Below are 20,414 nucleotides of genomic sequence, written 5' to 3'. Positions count from 1 at the left end.
CTTTTTATTTTTTAAAACAATGCTAACATGTCTGTTCTTTAAACTGAGTCTTTTTGTAATTATTTCACTGTTTCCTTACAAAATAAAAGTTTAACGATGAATCAAAGAAACTGGGGCATCCTGCTTATGCTGTCCATTTATTAAAGACCCCAGGCGCTTTAATGGGTGATTTCATTTAAGCATTCAGGGCTCACAGAGGTCTTAGGGGCTTTGAGTATCAGTTTTGGTACTGAAACCAAGATCTTCTATATTATTGTGAAGAAAGTTCTATTTCAAGGGTTTTCAGAGGTGGTTCAGGAATTGCAGATGTATTTGATTTATATAGCCTTTTAAAATATTATTTTGAGCAATTTAAGCATGAGTAAAAGAATCAACATAAACTGTAATAATAGCTTCATCATTTTTAACTTAAGGTGCCAGGGTAAATTGACTTTAAACAGACCTCAGTAGGAAGCATTTCACTTCCTCCATCCCTGTGCATATATTTAAACTTCTTATAAACGTGTCTTTGGGAAGGTTGTACTGTTGTACTTTAAATCAGACATGAATCTATCCATTCAGGCAAAGTCATGAAGCAAGTGCAAGGCTGCTGCACCTGGGAGCTTGCTCGCAGAAGGTCACGGTGGGTCAGGAGTAGGGCCTGTGTCCAGTAACAGGTGAAAATCCAATCTTATTCCATGCCTTTCTGTGAGTTTTGAATATTTTTTGTCTGACTTTGAATATTTATTAGGAATAAATGAGAGTTGAGATTAGATGTGAGGTATATAGATTTGAAAGAAAAAGTGTCACATTGTACCTTTTCCAAGCATCTGGAGAGACTCCTGAGATTTCAAGGTAACCTCCCATGAAGAGTTACCACTGACAGGTAGATATGTGGTGCGGTTGGCAGAATCTAAGGTGGCACCCAAGATACCCACCACCTAGGGTTGCATGCCCAGCATAACTCTGCCTCTTTTGAGTGCAGTCTGGACCTGGGAATATGATGGGATGTCACTCTTGTGATTCTATTACACCGTATGTTACAAAGGATTTGCAGATGTAGTTAAAGTCCTTAATCATTTGACTTTGGCTTCATCAAAAGGGCAATTATCCTTGTGGGCCTGACCTAATCAGATGGGCCCTTCAATAGAAGCTAAAGCATTACAAAGACGCTCTCCTGTTGGCCTTGAGAAGGAGCAGATTGTCATGTTGTGGAGAAGTCTCCAGGAGAAGGATGTGAGAGCAAACTCTGGTTGCTGAGCATGGTTCACGGTCAACAGCTGGCTCAAAATGGGGGGAAGAGGGATCTTAAGTCATACAACCATGAGGAAACAAATTCGCCAACAACTAGAATGAACTTGGAAGAGGCCTTTGAGTTGCAAATTAGGATTCAGCCAGTCAGCACCTAGATTTCAGCCCAGTAAGACCCCAAGTAAAGGACCCAGCTAAAATGTACTTGATTCCCGCCCCACAGAAACTGTGACATCATACATTTGTATTGCTTTACGCTCCTGAGGTTGTGGTAGTTTGTTATGCAGCAGTCGAAAACTAGTCCACTGTGGGAGTGTATCCAGATTGTCTCCACATTGAATAAGATAACAAAACACAGGGGCGCCTGGGTGGCACAGCGGTTAAGCGTCTGCCTTCTGCCTTTGGCTCAGGGCGTGATCCCGGCATTATGGGATCGAGCCCCACATCAGGCTCCTCTGCTATGAGCCTGCTTCTTCCTCTCCCACTCCCCCTGCTTGTGTTCCCTCTCTCGCTGGCTATCTCTATCTTTGTCGAATAAATAAATAAAATCTTTTAAAAAAAAAAAGATAACAAAACACAAGATAAATTGAATGTGGGACCTTGTTATATTATTGTGATAACATCCACAATATCAGATATTGAATTTTTACGTTAATAAAAAAGCCTCCTTGTTCCTATTGATTACCTTAATAAAATACACATTTATAAACCTAAGCTCATAAAACATGTTAATATTAATACACTACCTCTTTGTCTATTTTAGCTTCCGAGGCATCATCTGAGGAATTTTTTCCCCCCTTTCTAGAACAAAAGGATTTCATTATTTGAAAACCACTGGCTTGACTAATAGGCACTTTTTAAAAAGACTGCATTTTGGTTGTTTTAAGAATGTAACTGTTGGCAGGGAAAAGAAGAGCAGGATTCTGCAAGGCTAATTTATAGTCAGCACATTGTTTTTAAATATATGTTTATCCTTAATTATTCCCTCATTACAAAGTAATGCATAGATGTGAGAAATGCAGCCACTACTTTTGATTCAGACAGTTGAGTTTTGCTCTACTGATACTGTTGTTCAGCAGAATTCATTTAAATGATAATTTAAAACTTTATAATCATGCAGTGTTTCAAACATACCAAAAAAGCACAGGAAATGATGCAACTGACACCCATACACCCAACCACCTAGATGTTAATAGATCTTAATAACTTGCCTATTGCTTCAGATTGTCTTTGGAAAAAAAAAAGGGCTGGTCTGGCTAAAGCCCTACTCTGTCATTTTTCCTGTTTCTCTGTCTATTCCTCCCTCTCTGGAGGTAAATACTCGCCTGAAATTGATGTACATTATTTTCATGCATGTTTTATAGGTTTTCTACCTATTTATGTTTTCATGAATAATGTAGAGAATTGTTTAGCATTTTAAAATTTGAGTTATTGTTATCATACTGTAGGTAACATTTTGCTATTTAAGGTTTTCAACCAAAATTATATTTTTAAGAAGATTTATGTATAATATCCCATGGCATGAATAAAAACCCAGTTGGCAAGCTGTTGTTTCCCCAGCGTGGGTATCACAAATAATACTGTAGTGAATATCCTTGTACACGTATTCATGCGACCTCATTTCAAGGTTTCCCCAGAAGAGAATGTAGAAAGCCCTTGCGTTGGGGTGCCTGGGTGGTGCAGTCGTTAAGCATCTGCCTTCTGCTTTCGGCTCAGGGTGTGATCCAGGCGTTCTGGGATCTAGCCCTGCATCAGGCTTCTCCACTGGGAGCCTGCTTCTCCCTCTCCCACTCCCCCTGCTTGTGTTCCCTCTCTCGCTGGCTGTCTCTGTTCTGTCATAAATAAATAAAATCTTTAAAAAAAAAAAAAAAAGAAAGCCCTTGGGTTGGAGGGTGTGTCCATCCTTAGCCTTCCCAGGAATTGCCCAACTGCTTTCAGTCATCCTACTGCCACCCATAATGTAGAGTTCCTATTTCCTTCGTCCTAACCAGTGCTTGCTGTCCCAGTCTTGCCTGATGTTAGCCACGTGGTTGGGGGTGCCATGCGGCTTCTTGTGGTTTTAGTTAATATTTCCCTAACTGCCGAAAGCTGAACATATTTCCTATGTTATTATCTCTTCAGACTTTACCATTTTCAAACTGCCTGTCCGGTCTCTGTCCAGCAGTGGGAGGGGAGTCTTCTATTGTTGATGGATAGGCATTCCTCATAGGGTGTGGACACAAGTTGTTTTTATATATCTCCACTTAGTCCATAGCTGTTCATTAACTTTTCTATGGTGTCTATTGTCAAAAAAAAGTTTAAAAATCATTTTAGTTCAATCACATTGATCGTTTTTTCCCTTAATTGCTTGGGTTTCCCAAGTCTTGTTTAAAAGCACTTCCTCTAGCCATCTGTCAGAAACATAGTCTCTTGTGTTTTCTTTCAAAAGCTAGAAAATCTTGATTTTTATTCAGGTAGAGTGTGTGTGTGTGTGTGTGTGTGTGTGTGTGTGTGTGTGTGTGTGTGGATTAGGTAGGGATCTAATTTTATCTTTTTTGTCCTAGCACCATTTATTGACAATTCGTTGCCTATCTTCCCACCTCTGCCAGGAGTCAAGTTTTCTCAAATAGAGGCACTCTGTGGCTCTGTTTTGTTCCTTACCATACAACTTCATCATTTACAAGTTGGTAACAAAACTGGATACCTAGTAGGATGAACCTGTCTTCTTTTTCTTCATCAAAACCATCCTGCCTAGTCCATACTGTGCCATTTATATGTATTTTAGCATCAGCTTGTCAAATTCTGTTAGGATTTTAATTAACATTGAACTAATTTATGGATTAATTTGGGGGAAAAATTGCTTTCTTTCGGATATTTTTTTTTCTTAAGATTTTATTTATTTATTTGACAGAGAGAGACAGCCAGTGAGAGAGGGAACACAAGCAGGAGGAGTGGGAGAGGAAGAAGCAGGCTCCCAGAGGACGAGCCTGATGCGGGGCTCGATCCCAGCATGCTGGGATCACACCCTGAGCAGAAGGCAGACGCTTAATGACTGAGCCACCCAGGCATCCCTCTTTAGGATATTTTTCTCTCATCCATGAATACAATATATCTTCATTTTTTAGAATGTTTTTTCACCTTTTTCAATTAATGTCTTATAATTTCTTCCTTTAATTACATTTAGTAAATATTTTAGTGTACATTTAGCAAAATGTATGCCTAGGCACCTCATAATTTTGTATCCATCATAAATTATATCTGTTTTTAAGTGTTTCCATTGTTTATAGCTTTTTATGTGTTATTTATTGATCATTTGCTGTTTATAAGTTATTCTGTTGAGCTTAATTAATTTCTACAAACACTTCAAAACCACTGAGATGTATTTGCGAGTCAGTGTATTTCCTGTTTTTTTTTTTTAAGATTAACAAAATTAAGTATCAGGTTAAGTAACATTGAATATGATTGCGTATGACTAATTGTACAGCCTGGATTTTAACTCAGTTTTATTTAAATCTTTACCTTTTGCTAAAAGCCATGTTTTAAATGGCTTTTTAAATCAACCAGTGTTTCTCTGATGTATGTCATCTTGTTTCACAAGATCTTTTTATAGTGAAAAACCCAAAACCTCATTATAGAGTCTCTATGTGAAAAAAGGCATTTAATTCACCAAGTAGTTGTCCCTTCATACCAATTAGTTAATTCATCTGGATTAGACACATTTATGACAGAGAATAAGTCTATAAATGAAATGCTTTCTTTGGCAGTTATTTTTGGATCAACTCTTAAGGAAAACACCCTTCCTAATTGAATTGGCACGGTCTTGTTTTTGCTGACGACATCACTGGTGCTTTTGACGAAGGTAGAGTGAGTTCCCCCACCCACCCTGACAAGACAGCTTTTGGAGACAAGGCCTGGATGTCTGAATGCAGTGTGGGTGCTCCAGTGAAAAAGGCAGAGGAAAGCTAAAATGCAGATGAGTTTTTAATACTATTTAAAGGTTTGACTGTTTACTTACCTCCTCTTACATCTATTATCCCTACTAGCTCCTCTAGAAGACTCAATTGAAACTCTGATTTCACTCCTGGTACAAGGAGGGAGAGGAGAGGATGGCATGAAGGCAACTCATGTGGATTCAGACTGAAGCCTGAATTCTTTCTTTGGTGTGCACTGCTGCGTACTTCCCCTCCCATGCCCAGTCTGCAGCCTGCTTTCCTAGGGCATCCCTTCCACCTCTTCTCATCACAGGGCTCTTCCCTTAGGGCAAGAGCAGGTGAATCTCTGGGAGTGGTTCTGGACAGTCTCCTGAGCCGCAGAGCTCAGTTGTTGCAGAGCTCGGGGGCTGTGTGTGACTTTGCTCCTGGGCCAGGGTGGCCTGAGGCTGTAGCTCGGGTGAACACTGTGGTGGAATAGAGCCCATTTCCATTCAGGACACCCTTGTGGACACATGGATTGATATTGGAGCATGAGCAAATATATCTCAATTCTCTCTTTTTTAAAAATAAAGATTTGGGGCGCCTGGGTGGCACAGCGGTTAAGCGTCTGCCTTCGGCTCAGGGCGTGATCCCGGCGTTATGGGATCGAGCCCCACATCAGGCTCCTCCGCTATGAGCCTGCTTCTTCCTCTCCCACTCCCCCTGCTTGTGTTCCCTCTCTCGCTGGCTGTCTCTATCTCTGTTGAATAAATAAATAAAATCTTAAAAAAATAAAAAATAAAAAATAAAAAAATAAAAAAAAATAAAAATAAAGATTTATTTGAGAGAGAGAGAGCACGGGGGGCAGAGGGAGAGAGAGAGAGAGAGTGTGGAGCCCTGTGTGGGGTTTGTTCTCACGACCCTGAGATCATAACCTGAGCCAAAACCAAGAGTCAGATGCTTAACTGGCTGTGCCACTGAGGCACCCCTCAATTCTCTCCTTTAAAAAAATGCTAAACGAGGGGCACCTGGGTGGTGCAGTTGCTTAAGCATTCTGCCATTAGTTTCAGCTCAGGTTGTGATCTCAGAGTCATGATATCAGGCCCCATGTCAGGCTCTGCACTCAGCGTGGAGTGTGTTTGAGTTTTTCTCTCCATCTCCTTCTGCTCCTCTCCACTGTGCACTCTCTATTTTTCTCTCTCTCAAAGAAATAAATCTTTAAAAAAAATACTTATGCTTAATGATGCATGTGCCTCATAGTAGGCATGAAAAAATATCCACTTGTTGACAGAAGGTTGTAGAATAGGGAAGGGAAGGAAAGATGGTTTGAGATTTATTTGCATTGTGGGAGGAAGAAAAGGACTGTATTTCTGTCTTGAAGACATAAGTGGCTTTAGTTTACAGATATATTCTGGCTCTCACTCCTTATTATGATTAAAATACCCATTCCATTCATTTAAAAAGTATTTCTTGAACACATTTCACCCACCAGGCACTGTTTTAGGCACTAAGGGTGACAAAACGTGAAGATGCCCACTCTTCTCTTGCATATGTTCTCGTGTGTGTGGACACAGACGGGAAATTTTTAAAAAATGAGCAAGGCATTTATTTTCAGATTGGGGTGAGTGGTATGAAGGAAGTAAGTGACGTCTTGTGATAAAGCTCTGGGGGTAGAGTGTGGTAGGGGTTGCTATTGATGTTTAGGCTGCTAGGCCAGCCCTGGGATACAGGCTCAAGAATGGGTCAGAAGTATGACGTGGCTTGGTTCAAGTTAACAAATAACCAGATAAAAATGAAATAAAGCTACAAAAGTGTGGACGTGGTTTCCAGAAGCAGGACCTTAGGACCCTTGTTTTTCTAACATTGTGAGCCCCGAGAAGAAAACTTATACCTCCTCTCTAAGCAGTGATTCTCCTGTAATGATTTGTGCTATCCAAGGTTAATGTTTGGGTTCTGGGTCTTCATAATGGGGTAGTGTCAGCTCTAGGGCAATCCGTATCTCTCTGCGAGGCCCTGGATGTCCATCTGTGAGCTTTGGCCAGGGTTTCCATGAGGCATCAGGAATGTCTCCCTAATGAGACTTTTAAGACAAGATTTGAGGATAACAAGGAGGCAGAACATAACATTTCAGGGAAGGAACAGCCAGGATGAAAGTCTGGAAACATGAAGAACTTGGTGTGATAGGGAACCCAAGGGAACAGGATAGTGAGCTGAGGGGTGGGAAGTGGATCCAATGTGATCGGGAAGGTTGGCCGGGGCCACATCAAGCTGAGTCTTGTGAAGCATAGTAAGTATTTGGATTTTCTTCTAAGTGCAGTGGAAAACCATGATCTTCACCTGGGGTCCATGAACTTATCTAGGAGAAAAGTTGCAGCTCTGTGAGAATGTGCAATTTTGCATTACATCAATCGTGAGTGTAGGCAAGAAGCGTAGTAGTATAAGCAGTAACTGTGCCAGTGTTACCAGAAAAAATCATAGGATTTCCATTTATTACTGTTATTACAGCTACCTCAGCATGTCATTAGTTAGAAATTATGGTAGTTATTAGACCTTATAATATATCTTGTTGTTTCATGCATTAATACAGGAGTCAACAAACTAGCCTGTGGGCTGAATCCAGGCTGCCACCTGATTTTTTAAAGAAAATTTATTGGAACACAGCCATGGCCATTTATGTATGTGTCATTGTTACAGACCTTCTGGCCTGCAATGCTTAAAGTATGTACTATCTGGCTCTTTCTGGAGAAAGCTGCTGATAACTGCATTTATAAAGCAGAATGGATGTTACTATGATACAATTTAAAAAGTATGTGTGTAACTATTGTTTGTTTGTTTGTTTTTGCAAGCTTATGCACTTTATTTATTTAGTTAAAGACATTATTCAGAGAAGCCATCCCATAGGCTTCACCAGATGGCCAAAACCTCCACGATCATGGGGAAAAACAGAAAAGGGGAAGAATCTCTGCACTGCAATGTCCTAAAACAGATGAACACAATGGCCTGATCCATGTTTCCTTTCCTTCGGATTCTCTTCCCCCTTCTTTGTCAGGCAAATTTTCCATATTTTCAGTGCCCCTTCTTTATGAATGATGTGTTGCATGCATATTGTGTGTAAGACAGAGGCTTTATTAGCGCTGTCTAATTTAATCCCCATGCCAGTACCATTTAGTTGAGGCAGTTGTCTTTTATGTGGCAGTGAGGCAGGCCCAGAGATGTTGTCCTGTGCATATGTCATTCATTTAACAAATTTCACTGAGCACCTGCTATGTGCCAGGTGCTGTGCCAAATGTCCAGGTGACAAAGCTGTTAATGGCGAAGCCATGCTTTGAATCAGGTCCTTCCGCAGCCAGTGTGTAGGTGAGTCACACCACAACAGGTTCCACTTGGGGTGCCATGTGACAGCATACTGTCCGCTTGAAGCGAGCCGGCAAGCTTGGTCACTTCTCCCTCCCTGGTGTCTCCAGTCCCCTTTGTTCCACAGCTCTGTGCTACAGAGGTGTATGTCTTGTTCTCTCTCTCTAGTCTGTTGTTTGCACTGGCTCTGCCTAGAATCAGCCATGGAGTCAACATTTTCCCAGCTGTCGCAGCATCCTTGGTGATCCCTGCCAGTGCCCTTGGAATGGCCCTTGAAAAGTGTGTGTTTTGCAAGCATGCACTTCTTTCCTGTAAGTGGAAAGAGAGAATCACTTCTCTTCTCCAGAGCGTTGTGGGTTTCCGGGGCCATAGGCTTGAGCTTGCCAGCAACATTGTAAGCTAGGTTTAAACATCTGCGTGGGACATTTGACTGGGGGGTAGATTAACATTGATGGCAGTGGAGAGGGGCTGGGAATCAAGTCTGTCTCAAATGGATGACAAAACAGGACTGCAGGGGAAGGACTGTTGCTGTGTTCACTCCAGCTTGCTGTGGTTCCTTCTGTCAAAACCAGGGAAGTTGCTCTCTCCCCCAGAAACATAGATCATCTTCATTAGCTGGGTTGGGCAAATACCCACAATAACTGGTATTTTTCCTTCTTTCTTTCCTTTTTGCACCTGTTGTGAGTGAAAAGCATTGTTCTTGTAGTTATCTACATGGGCACCGGTATTTTTTTAGAGTATACACACGTTATATTCCATCAATTTGCATTCATACTACAATAGCATTTTGCAACCTCCGTTTTTCACTGCACAATATAGTGTGACATGTTCGTGTATTATTAAACATTCTTTTATACCAGCACTTCAGTGGCTGTATTATATATCATTGGCCTGCCTAACCATATTTACTTAAATTTTCCTTCATATTAGGGAACCTTTGGGAGACTGTGTATCAGTCAGGGTCCCATCAGGGTATAGAAACCATACCATTATTTGAACAGGAAAATTTTATTTTAAAAATTGGTAACTGGTAGGAGCTGGTTAACTGCCAGGAAAGGGGCAAAAGAGGGCTCTGGTGAGTCCAGAAGAAGCAGTTGCAGCAAATCAGCTGTGGCCTTTAGTCTGAGGAGTAGACAGTTTGAAAACCAAAGACCAAGAGAGGGAACTGCCCTTCTCCCCAAGGCTCTTCAAAGAGAGTCTGGCTGCCACAGGGACATCACCACCATGGTAAAGGATGCAGGCCTGTGTTGGACGATAGAAGTGAGTCTATTGCAGGCAGGTTGAATAGGCAGAGCTGTAGGGGGAAGTAGGGCAGGAGGCCTGAGGGCTTAACATTAAATAATAATGGTGGATGGAAAGAGAACTGCCCTGTTCTCTGACCAGGCAAGATCATTTCAGTGCCCTCTACTGGAGAAACTTAACATTCTCCCAGATGGCAAAGGCGAAATGCCTGGGTCCAGCTCTAGTGTCCCAAAGTGGGGCCAAGGAAGCTGGGTTTTGAGATAAGAAACAATAAATAACTTGGATTTGCCGTTAGTGTTTTCATCCATTATAACCAGTACTGCACTAGACATCCTTTGTAAGATGTCTGCATCTCTGATGTTTCTGTACAACAAACCCTTAGATTTTAATTTTGAACATTTTTAAGGCTTTTGTTAAATATGACAGAAACACCCACCAAAAATTTGGCCATATTTACTCTCTTTCAAGTTATGTATGTGAGGAAAGGCATATATTTTTGTCATAGACCTTAAGACTTACTAGCTTTTCAGATCTTGGTTTCTTGTATTAGCTTGTTACCTTGGAGACTAGAGATGCCCGAGGCCAGTGGTCCTGGGGCTAGAGACTGCAGGCTGACTCGGGAAGTGCCAAGCCCTCCAGTGACGGTGACGGAGGCAGCAGTGTGATGCAGGCATCCTTCATCACCTCAGCCAGCCTCCTCCATTTCACTGCAGCTGACAGATTCATTTCTCTGAAACATTCCCTTCATCATGATCAGTCATTTTGCTCAAAAGCCTGAAATGTTTCCTCTTTGTTTGTTGTGCCGAGAATGAAAGAGAAGAGAGAGAATTGACCTTTGGCGCTGGGCCCCTTGCCCCATTCTGTTGATGAGGAAACTGAAGCCGATTGACTTGCCCAGGGTCACATGGGAAGTTCGCTGGCTCAGGCCCAGGCTGGGCTTCCTTCCTTGTGACCCACTGCGCTCTCTGGACTCCCAGACCCCTATTGGTCCATCGTGCTGACACCCTTACTGTTCTCCCGGGGCAGTGCCTATACTGAGAGGCCTCATCCCCATTGGTGCTCACAAATGTGCCCTTGTCGGTGCTGATGCCACTATCTGGGCTGCTAAAATTGTCCCCCTCAGCTTCTGTGCTCAAGGGAACTGCCTCCTTTCACTTCAAGGCTGAGTCTAAGGCTCACCTCTAAATAATATCCTCGCATTACTTCTTTACAAATTGGACTCAGTCAGTTCCCATCCTAGGGTGTCAGAGCAACCTGGATATGGATTCTATTCAACCTGGAGCTTTGGTCTCTAGGCCTGGACACCAGGTGAAGATAGGTGTGTGCTCATTCGTGCCACTTGAACTTGGCCGATGAAGCAAGCAACTTCCCTGCCTTACTGAAAGGCTGCGTGGTTTTCAGCAACAGCGAACATCTAACAGTGCATGTTCCTTTAAGATAAGACAAAATGTTCTTCTCCAGAAAAACATATTGTTCTTCATCTCTGTCTTCTACAAGTGGTTGATTAAAATGCTAAGGGGGACAGGCATTCTCCCCATGTTCTTCCCTTGGGGCTCACTACATCTTGTTGACTCCCTGGGCTCCTGCAAGCTGTCTATCCACTTCTTTCCACTCCTTTTACCCGGGTCTCGTTACCGATGGAAAGAGAGCAAACTGGTTCCTGTGCAACAGGCCCTCCACCTCCGTGGTCTGTGTTTACACACCACAAACAGGTAGTTAGTGGATATCTTTCTTAACACCTGCCTTGTTCTTCCTTCTCTCCATTTTGGGAATTGTGTACAGGATGCCTGGGTGCTGTGAAAAGGAAAGTGATGGAAGAAAAGCAACCGAGAATACAATCTAGATAGGTGCAGGGAAATAGAGTAGAAGAGAAGTCAAACCCAAATCCTTCAATTAATGGGTGGAGATGACCTGCTCAAGCTGTCTCGGGTGGTGGGGACATGGTCCCTGATGGTAAGCAAATCTGGGAAAGGCCAGAATGTTAATTACAGGAAATGTGCATTTAGAACAGGTTGCCACCCCTTCTTTCTTATCCCTCTTCCTCACGCACCGCCTCTCAGTCTTTTTTTCCTGGTTTTGGAGGTTCAGATTTTATTTTAGGGTATTTCTGACATCCCTCCTCAAATGTTAAACTGGTAGTCCTCTGTCTGGAGGCATCGCTCTGTAACCTAGCAACCAGTATATTATGCACTGTCCTCTGCTATTTCCTTCAGCCTGAAGATTTGAAAATCACTCAAATGGACACACAAAGGACAAAAGGGATCAGGTTTACATGCAAAATCAGTATTTGTGATGATTGAGTAATGGATGTGAAGAACAGTGTTATTTAGTAGTAATACATCCAAGGTGAGGACCCTGTCACATATGGAGAGAGAGAGAAAGAAAGAGAGAGAAAAAGAGAGAGAGAGACAAAGACAGAGAGGAGAGCTGGAGCCAGTGAGACGACTCTGGAGCTGCCTGCCTTCCAGGAGTCTGGATTTGCAGGGCTGTAAGCGCCCTCTCCCCCTCTGACCTTCTCTTTTCCTTGCTAAATAACAGGAACAGGGTACCACTTGGATTTTTGACCAGGGAATAATTCTTAATTTGTCTGGCTGGAGAGAAAGTTGGCATACTGAGAAAAACAAATTTCAGAGGGAAAAATAGGAGAACAGTGACATTTTTCAGCGGGATCTTATTATCCAACCCACACAGAGGCCGAGTCGCTGAGCTAGTTCTGTGAAGAAACACAAAGACATCCTATCGAGACAACTGTGAATGTCAGGGGGCTAGTCCAGTCTGGAACTGCTAGGCGTGAGTCACTACGACAGCGGGGCTTTAGCTGACTTTCACTTGGTCACTGCTTCTCATACACTGTGTGCAGTTGGGACATTTCCCTACACAAATGTTCTTGCTGCTGCTTTTCTCCTCTTCATTTTTGAGGAGGTGGCATTGAGGAGTCTTGTTTGCCTCAGACTTATTTCCTTGAAATTCAGAACACTTACTCTAAATGTGCTCGGTAGTCTTATGAATGAGGCTGGGATGATTCTAAACTTTATTGTGCATCCCAGTTATTTGGGATCATAGTGGAAATGCAGCATCCCAGGCCCCTGAGTCAGTGGCCCTGGGTGGAGTGAGAGCCCCAGCAACCAGCATTTTCATGTGCATATGTGATGACCCTAAAGCAGATGAACTGAAGATCGTGCAAAAAATGTCAGATTGAAGACTTTTCTCAGAGAGGGGCAGGGGAAAGTTTCTTGGCCGCGAATTGATGAATGCATTCTTCATTTTTGCAGAATACCCCTTTCCATTGGGGGGAAGGAGTTGGCCCATTATTTTCTTTTCTTCCCCACATGTTCTTATATGTCATTTAAATGGTGTTTCCTTACCTAGCTCAGGAAAGTGGCCCTAAGCTGGTTGAACGCTTGCTGGATTGGCCCTGTTTACAGCTGCTCCCCAGGGGTCACCAATACAACCTGTCGATGAGACAAAGCTGGCCAGTGTATTGCTCACTGCAGTAAGGGAAAACACCGCCAGACAAAGCTTTGGCAGTGTCTCGGCAGGTGGAGATCCGGTATTGGTCAGGGGTCAACTAGAGATGCAAAACCAGTTGGAGATATGTGCTAAGAGGTTGATTGCAAGGAATTGGCTTGTGTGATTGTGGAGGCTGGCTGGGCAAATCTGAAATCCTTAGGGCAGAACTTCAGGAAAAGTAGGCTGGAACTCTGGGGTAAAGGCTGAATCTGCTGTCCCCTGGTAGAATTTAAGGCTTTCCAATCTTTGGAATCAGGCCCAGCCAGCTTACCTGGGGTAATCTCCCTTACTTAAAGTTAACTGATTGTCAACTTTAATCACACCTGCAAATAACTATACAGTAACACATAGATGAATATTTGGTTGAATAATTGGGGATGGTAGCCTAGTCAAATTGGTGTATCAAAAGACTATCATAGAAAATAACATAGAAACATAGAGTTTATTGAGAATTGGAAGTTTGATTTAGGTTGGTCTTTCAAAGCATGTATGAATCATGGTACACCAATCCAGGATTCGTGTTAACAGCAGAGAATTCTGATTGAGAGATTCAGAGAATCTTTGGATGAAAAATTGATGTTTTGCACTGAAGAGTTGGCAAGTCTTCTAGGAAGTTCTTATAAGGAAATTCCTGTACTCCTTTCTAATGAAGGAAGACATACCACTTTTGTTCCCAAAGCATGAGCCTTGTGATTCTCTTCCTTACTTACGGGTAGAAGTGTTAAGCACAATTATGTCTGCCTCAGAGAGAGGATACATTCATGGACAGCAAATCAGAGCTGGAATGTCACGCCACATACACCTGCCCCTCCCTCTTTAAGTGGCTAAAGACCAGTCTACCTGATAAGTGTCATATCTTTCCATTCTTTGTGCATCTTAGGCTCGTAAGTGACCACACAGAACTATTCTCTGTTCTATGAGGATGTCTTGTCCTTTGCACTGTGTTGTTTCTTCTCTCCTGGGAAACCCTTGCTTGTAGACTAAAAGGCCCTTTTGAACTTCACCTCCACTAAAGGCCTCTGCTGAGTATCCTCTTCCTCTCCTTCTTGTCACACATATGTGCTTGTACAGTGCTGGTCACCCACTGTAGAGGCCATGGCTTTTTCATGGTGCAGATATAACACCTCAGTCTTCCGCTTTATTAAATTTTCAGAAGACAGCAGTTAAGTCTTATTTAACTTTGTATAGCATCTCATGTTTGGCCAGGTGAGTAATAGGTTTAGACTTTTATTCAACAAATATTTATTGAGCTCTATCCATGTGCCAGGCCACAGGTATTCTCTGTTTTCGGAAGAGTGACACAGCATCGACTCATGGAGGTGACATTCTGGGGATGGCGGGAGACACGCGCGGGTGCGCACATACACATACACACACGTACAGCGCTTACTGAATGCTTGGAGGACTACATCAAGGAATGCCTCTCCAAAATGGAAGCCCAAGAATGATAAAGCAGTGCGTGCCGCCTCCCAGCCTTTGGGTGAAACACACTGTGGGGCACAAATCCTTTGCCATGTTGGTCTGTTGATAGAAGATGCATACATTTGCGAATATCTGTTACTCTGCTGGATACATGCTACTGAATTTAGGGTCTTAGACTTAGGATAACTTAGATGATACTATTATTTTTATTATAGAGAGACTAGCTAAAAACAAAGATGTGCAGCAGTGTACTTTTTGAATGGTATTTTTCTACCTAATAATAAACAGCCAACTTTATTTTTTTTTGAGTGTTTGCCACGTGCCAGGCATTGTTCCAAACACTGTAAATGGATGATTTCAGTTGTATCATGTGATTTCAGCGCAACCTCAGGAGACAGGTACTGTCCCCATTGTGTAACTGAAGGAGCTAACACAAGGGACAGCTGTGTCACTTGTACTGGATTCCCTGGGTAAGAAGTAAAATGCGGGTCACATCCAGACTGTCCTGCCTGGAGACCCCACTCTGACCTGAGGCTCCACTTGGCGTGGATGGAATTTATGGCATCAGGGCAACCACCAACCCTTTCCTTTGCTGCCCAAGTTAACATCCTTCGGCGGGTGGAAGGCGGCATCAGCCAGGGGGAGAAGAGTGCCATGTGACGGATTCTCCTGGTTGAACATAGCCCCCGAAGGGCCTGGTCGGCGCTGCCTTTCCCTTTGGGGCTTATCCACCTTTCTGCCTGGGACCTTAACGTTTTTCATGCATATTTCATAGTTCTTCTATGTATCTGCTTTTATTCCAAAATGCAAAACACTGTTTTAAGAACAACTCTTTTAGAGGGAAAGAGAGAAGGCAAACGAACTGCTGCCCGAGGAGATACAGGCAGAGGGATGGGAGCGGCTCTCTGTCTGACAGTGGCAATCACTCTCGGTTTGAGCCGGTTCGGGGCCAGGCTCGGCACGTGTGTCACCTGCAGTTCTTACTGTTCTCTAAGCAGCTACTTGTTCTCCCCACTTTTGGGAAGAGAAGATTTACATCAGAGTGGTTAAGTAGCTCGCACAGAGCACACACAGCCAGGGTGAGGTGGGTGAGGGATTTGAACCCAGCTCTGCCCATCACTGGTTATCATACTGCCTTTGTTTTCAACAAACAATCCTCAAGACCCTTTCTTCAAAGAACTTGTCCCTTGATCCCAGAAAGTTAGGAGCCAATGTTGCAGGAGTCAACATGGGGGCCAGCTGCTTGATTTTACCCCAGTCATGCCCCCACCCAGTGTCCTGTATCTGTGACCTCACAGGGAGCCTCTGAGACTCCATGCTTAACTTCTTTGCTCTCATGGATGTTGACCAGTTGATGAGGATAATGTCCCTCTGAGGATAAAGGCAAGAGCTTGCTTGGTCTTCTTCCAGACGGATAGGGTACAGCCTCCGGTGTCGGATCTCCCCCTCCCTCCAGGATGGGTTTACATCTGCCCTTCCCCCTCCATGATGTTGGGCAAGTGTCTTTTCTTTAAAATGGGCGTGGAGTTGGGGGTACCTGGCTGGCTCAGTCGGTAGAGCATGTAACTCTTGATTTCAGGCCTGTGAGTTTGAGTCCCACGTTGGGTACACCCAATCCTTTAAAAAAATCTTTTAAAAAATGGGCATAGGATTATTATGATAGTTAAATAAGCATGACAGCAAAACCCAACAATACTTCAGCTCAGTGCCTTCCAATAAATGTTTATTGCTATTATTAGGAATCCCTTACCCCCACTCCAAATTTCCATGAGGAGACATTATCCTAAATCCTCCTGGCTGCTTTGTATCAGCAGGGCCTCTTTTTCTTCTTGACTGGCTTTTTGGGAAGAATAAAGTGGGCCCCTTTTTTCCTCTGGGAAGGAAACTGCCTTAGGTCTTACCTCAACAGGTCTTCCAACCTGAGGGCCCAGTTAGCTGTCTGCTGGTTCTCACTCTGAGCCTTGTTCTCCGTAAAAACTAATAGAGGGGCTATTTTAGGTTTTTCATCTTCTGACTCTGTTCTTTCTCAGTTCATTTAGAACCTGAGCAGGAAAGAGGTATGCTATGTATTCCACTTACTTAATATGAGTTTTTGCTGTCTTCCTCTCCCATTCTCATAGAGTCACAGAATTTTAGGGTTAAGATTTTTTAAATGACTGAAATTAATTTCACCAGTCCTACCCACTGGTGGTCGTTCAGCCCTTGCAGGACCCTTCCAGTAATGAGGAGCTTGCTTTCTTAGGAGGCAGCCCTGGGTGTCTGGTTGGGGGTGGGGATGCTCTAGATTGGGGTGGAATTGCCCAAGGGGGTTTGGATCTGGCAGAGTGAGGCTTTCCGGCCATCCTGCGCTCGGTATAAAATGTTCAGATTAGGTTTTCTTTGGGAGACAGTACAGGCCTGAAGCCTGTTCCCTTTCAGGTAGTTATTTTAGAAAATTCATTTTCCAGTATGTAGTCCGATTTGGCTGAGGGAGAGAGTGAGTGTTCTATGTGCTCTTGGCATCTTATCCTGAGAAATTTCCCACTACCTCAGTGTACCTGCTGAGCACATTCTAGCTTGTCGCTTGTCTTGAGTGATGCAGGCAAATGAGCCTCATGGCCCTTTATTAACTTCTGGCCTCTGTGCTCCAGAGTGGGGTATGTGCTTGTGCGGCTCCCATCAGGTCCCCTCCTGAAAGCTGAGTGTGGTGCGTACTCTGGTGGCAAGAAATAAAACTGCCGGTGAAATTCTACTTCAATGCCAGAGATGCTCAGTGACAGCTTCGGAACGCTCACCTCAAATTTACCTGCCCAGTGCAGGAGAACTGATTTGGGATCTGTTTATTTATGCCGTTTGTTCTTAACATTAGGGTGACATGCAGGGGGCACCGGGGCAGCTCAGTAGGTGAAGCGTCTGTCTTTGGCTCAGGTCATGATCCCAGGGTCCTGGAATCAAGCCCCACATCAGGCTGCCTGCTCAGTGTTTTTTAAATGTTTTCCTAGATTTGTGAAATCCTCGCCACAATCAATTTTAGAACATCTGCAACACTTGGAAAAGAAACCCTGTAACCATTAACATTCATTTCCCCTTACCCCTACCCCCTAGCCCCTGGAAACCACTCATCTCCTTTCTGTCTCAATGGCTTTGCCTATTCTGGACATTTCATATAAATGGAATCATAACGCGTGTGGTCTTTGTGTCAGGATTCTTTCACTTAGTGTAATGTTTTCAAGGCTCATTCGTGTTGTAGCATGTATCAATACTTCTTTTTATTGCCCGATAATATTCTTTTGAATTGGGATACCACATTTTGTTTATCCATTCATCAATTGATGGACATTTGGGCTGTTTACAACTTTTGGCTATTATGAACAATGTTTTTGTGAGCATTCATGTACAAGTTTTTGTGTAAATGTATGCCCTAATTCTGGCGGAATTGCTAGGTCGTATTTTCTAAATAACCTTTCAAACTTTTTTTGTTTGCTATTCTTGGGTCCTATATTCCTATTCTTTGGATTTATATTCACTTTTGTGCTGAATGCTGCCTGTGACTTGATATAAAGTTAATACATCTGAGACCCAGTTTAAAGTTCTTTGTAGAAATAATTAAAAATTTCTCAATAATTTTGAAAATAAAGTGATAATAAACTGAATCATAAGAATTCTTATTATATAGTGTTACTACTAGGTTATTTTTGCCTTTGCTCTCTTTTTTACCAAGCTTCTAAAATTTGAAGATTTACAAGGTTTTTATTTTTCTTTTCCAGAATCGCAATGAAATAAAAAATGGCACTATCCTTCGATTAACCACATCTCCAGTAAGTTGATCTTAGTGTATAGCTTTCCAGTAATTACTTTGCTCTCTAGTTCTGCTATATGTGATTATGAGATGTTAAGTTTTGAGGGTGACTTGAGTGCAAAACAGAAGGTCTCTGCAATGTCCGCACATGCAGATTCTGGATTAGCAGGAATGCCCTTCCTTATATTTCCCATTACAGAGGAGGAAGTTTTTATTTCAGGTTATGTGCAAGTAAACTGACTTTAAGGTTTGAGTTTGGTAGCCATTTCAATAATTTTTCTATTACAGGTGGGATAACTCAGCTCTGCTAATTGGTTTTACCCACCTGCCCAATACGTCCACCTAATGCCTTCTGAGCAAATTTGGTCAACAAACAAAGCAAACAGAAAACCAAAGACAGCCCGTTACTTCTCTTCAAAGTCAGGGTGTGCCTGTGTAAAAGTGAGAGAGAGTGTTTAAGCATTTTCTAGTTTTGGCCAGCTATGATGACGATTCATAATAATGTAGTTTGAGAAATATTTGCCCCTTAATCTGTTTCATTGACAGCTGATTCTACATAAAGCACTTTCAAGTCTTCCAAATAAAAGCTGCTAAACGAAATGCTATAGAATATTTGGATTACTGTAGCTGGTTGTGTTGCTCATCTCCATCTTTCTTACTTGCTTGTAGACCCTTTGGATAGTAACATTAACATATTTAAACTAGATTATTTCACAGTGCAGTTTATTGCTTTCCTAAAAAATAATCTGCACAAAATACACCAAGTGTTACTATTTTCACTCTGCATATGTGACAAAAACTGTCTAACTCTTATTTTCAGTTTCCACTGAAGCCATGTGGTAGGCTAAAAATAAATTTAAAAATAGGGAAAAGCATCTGGCTAAAGTTAAATTGTGGGTACTGTAACTACCACACATTCTTCTTGTTGAAAATTACATTAGAGAGGCTTAAAAACTCCTAAACATTTTACCCAATAACATCTTGAACCTAAACAGGGAGACAAGTGCTACAGAATGCATGGCTGGAGTTGGCCAAACCGTCTTTTGATGCCTTCTTTTCCTCTTACTGGAAATGATCATTCATACTCATTTTTCAGTGGCCACATGACGAGCTGAGACATTTTTGTCTGACTTAGCATTGACCTTACTTTAGTCAGCGTGAATTAATGCTAATTTGACCTTTCAAGACCATGGTTTCTGCTGGTTTTTGTAGTTTCTGTTTATCCTGTTACAATCGCTCATCTGCTGGCTGGGCAGAAAGAGTACACCTTGCCTTTTGTTAGGTCTCAGAGTTGGAAAGGCTCATTTTTTTACACCGAGATCTCCTCTAAGCCAAAGAAGTTAGTTCTTTTTTTTTTTTTTTTAATTGCCATGGGTTCATGAACAACATTTCCACAATGTAAGCCACTCCTCAGAAGAAGGTTAGGTGTTTGGCAGGGTGAGGTTTTTCAGCATCCCGAAAGTCTGTGCTCTTCAGGTCGTGACCTTCACATTCCCAGCATGGTTAGTGGTGATACTACAAGACAATATCGTAAGATGGGGTCCACCTACAAGAGACTGGTTTATGTGTTCTAAAGAGCAGGGGTTCCCAAGCCTGAGTCATTGGTGGAACTCTGAAAATGCTGATGTTTGGGCCTCTACAGAGAAGCTGAATTATGGTATCTAGAAAGGAGATCCAGGAATTTGCATTTTAAACAAGCATTATATGATTTGGCTAGAGCCCTAAGGTCTAGAACCCGGGCATTATTCTATAAGCAAGATATTTTGGATCTGTAAACTTCACTTGTTGTTAGTAGATTTTTTAAAAAATTATTTTATGTTTAACTGAAAAATATGGGTCAGCATATGCTAACTCTTTCACTTTTTATGTACACATAAAAAATGTTAAAAAATATAACCGTCTCCATCAAATTTGCTAGGAAGTGTTAGCGTACCATAAAGAAATGAGCAAATGGTGTTATAGCATAAAAATGTTCAGTTCTTTCATCT

At 42.4% G+C, this 20,414-nt stretch overlaps 1 protein-coding gene across 8 annotated transcripts in view; it reads left to right on the top strand.

Moving 5' to 3' along the window:
• Positions 1–20,414, top strand: part of ELMO1 (engulfment and cell motility 1) — a 521,109-nt gene that overhangs the window by 142,401 nt on the left and 358,294 nt on the right. For all 8 annotated transcript variants that reach the window (XM_034659738.1, XM_034659793.1, XM_034659646.1 and 5 more), the window contains one exon: positions 18,395–18,445. In XM_034659738.1, the coding sequence (XP_034515629.1) occupies positions 18,395–18,445 (51 nt within the window). The remainder of the gene's footprint in view (positions 1–18,394; positions 18,446–20,414) is intronic.

This window comes from Ailuropoda melanoleuca, chromosome 1, assembly GCF_002007445.2.
Source record: "Ailuropoda melanoleuca isolate Jingjing chromosome 1, ASM200744v2, whole genome shotgun sequence".
NCBI classification, from domain to species: Eukaryota; Metazoa; Chordata; class Mammalia; order Carnivora; family Ursidae; genus Ailuropoda; species Ailuropoda melanoleuca.
This window is presented reverse-complemented; position numbering and strand designations above follow the sequence as displayed.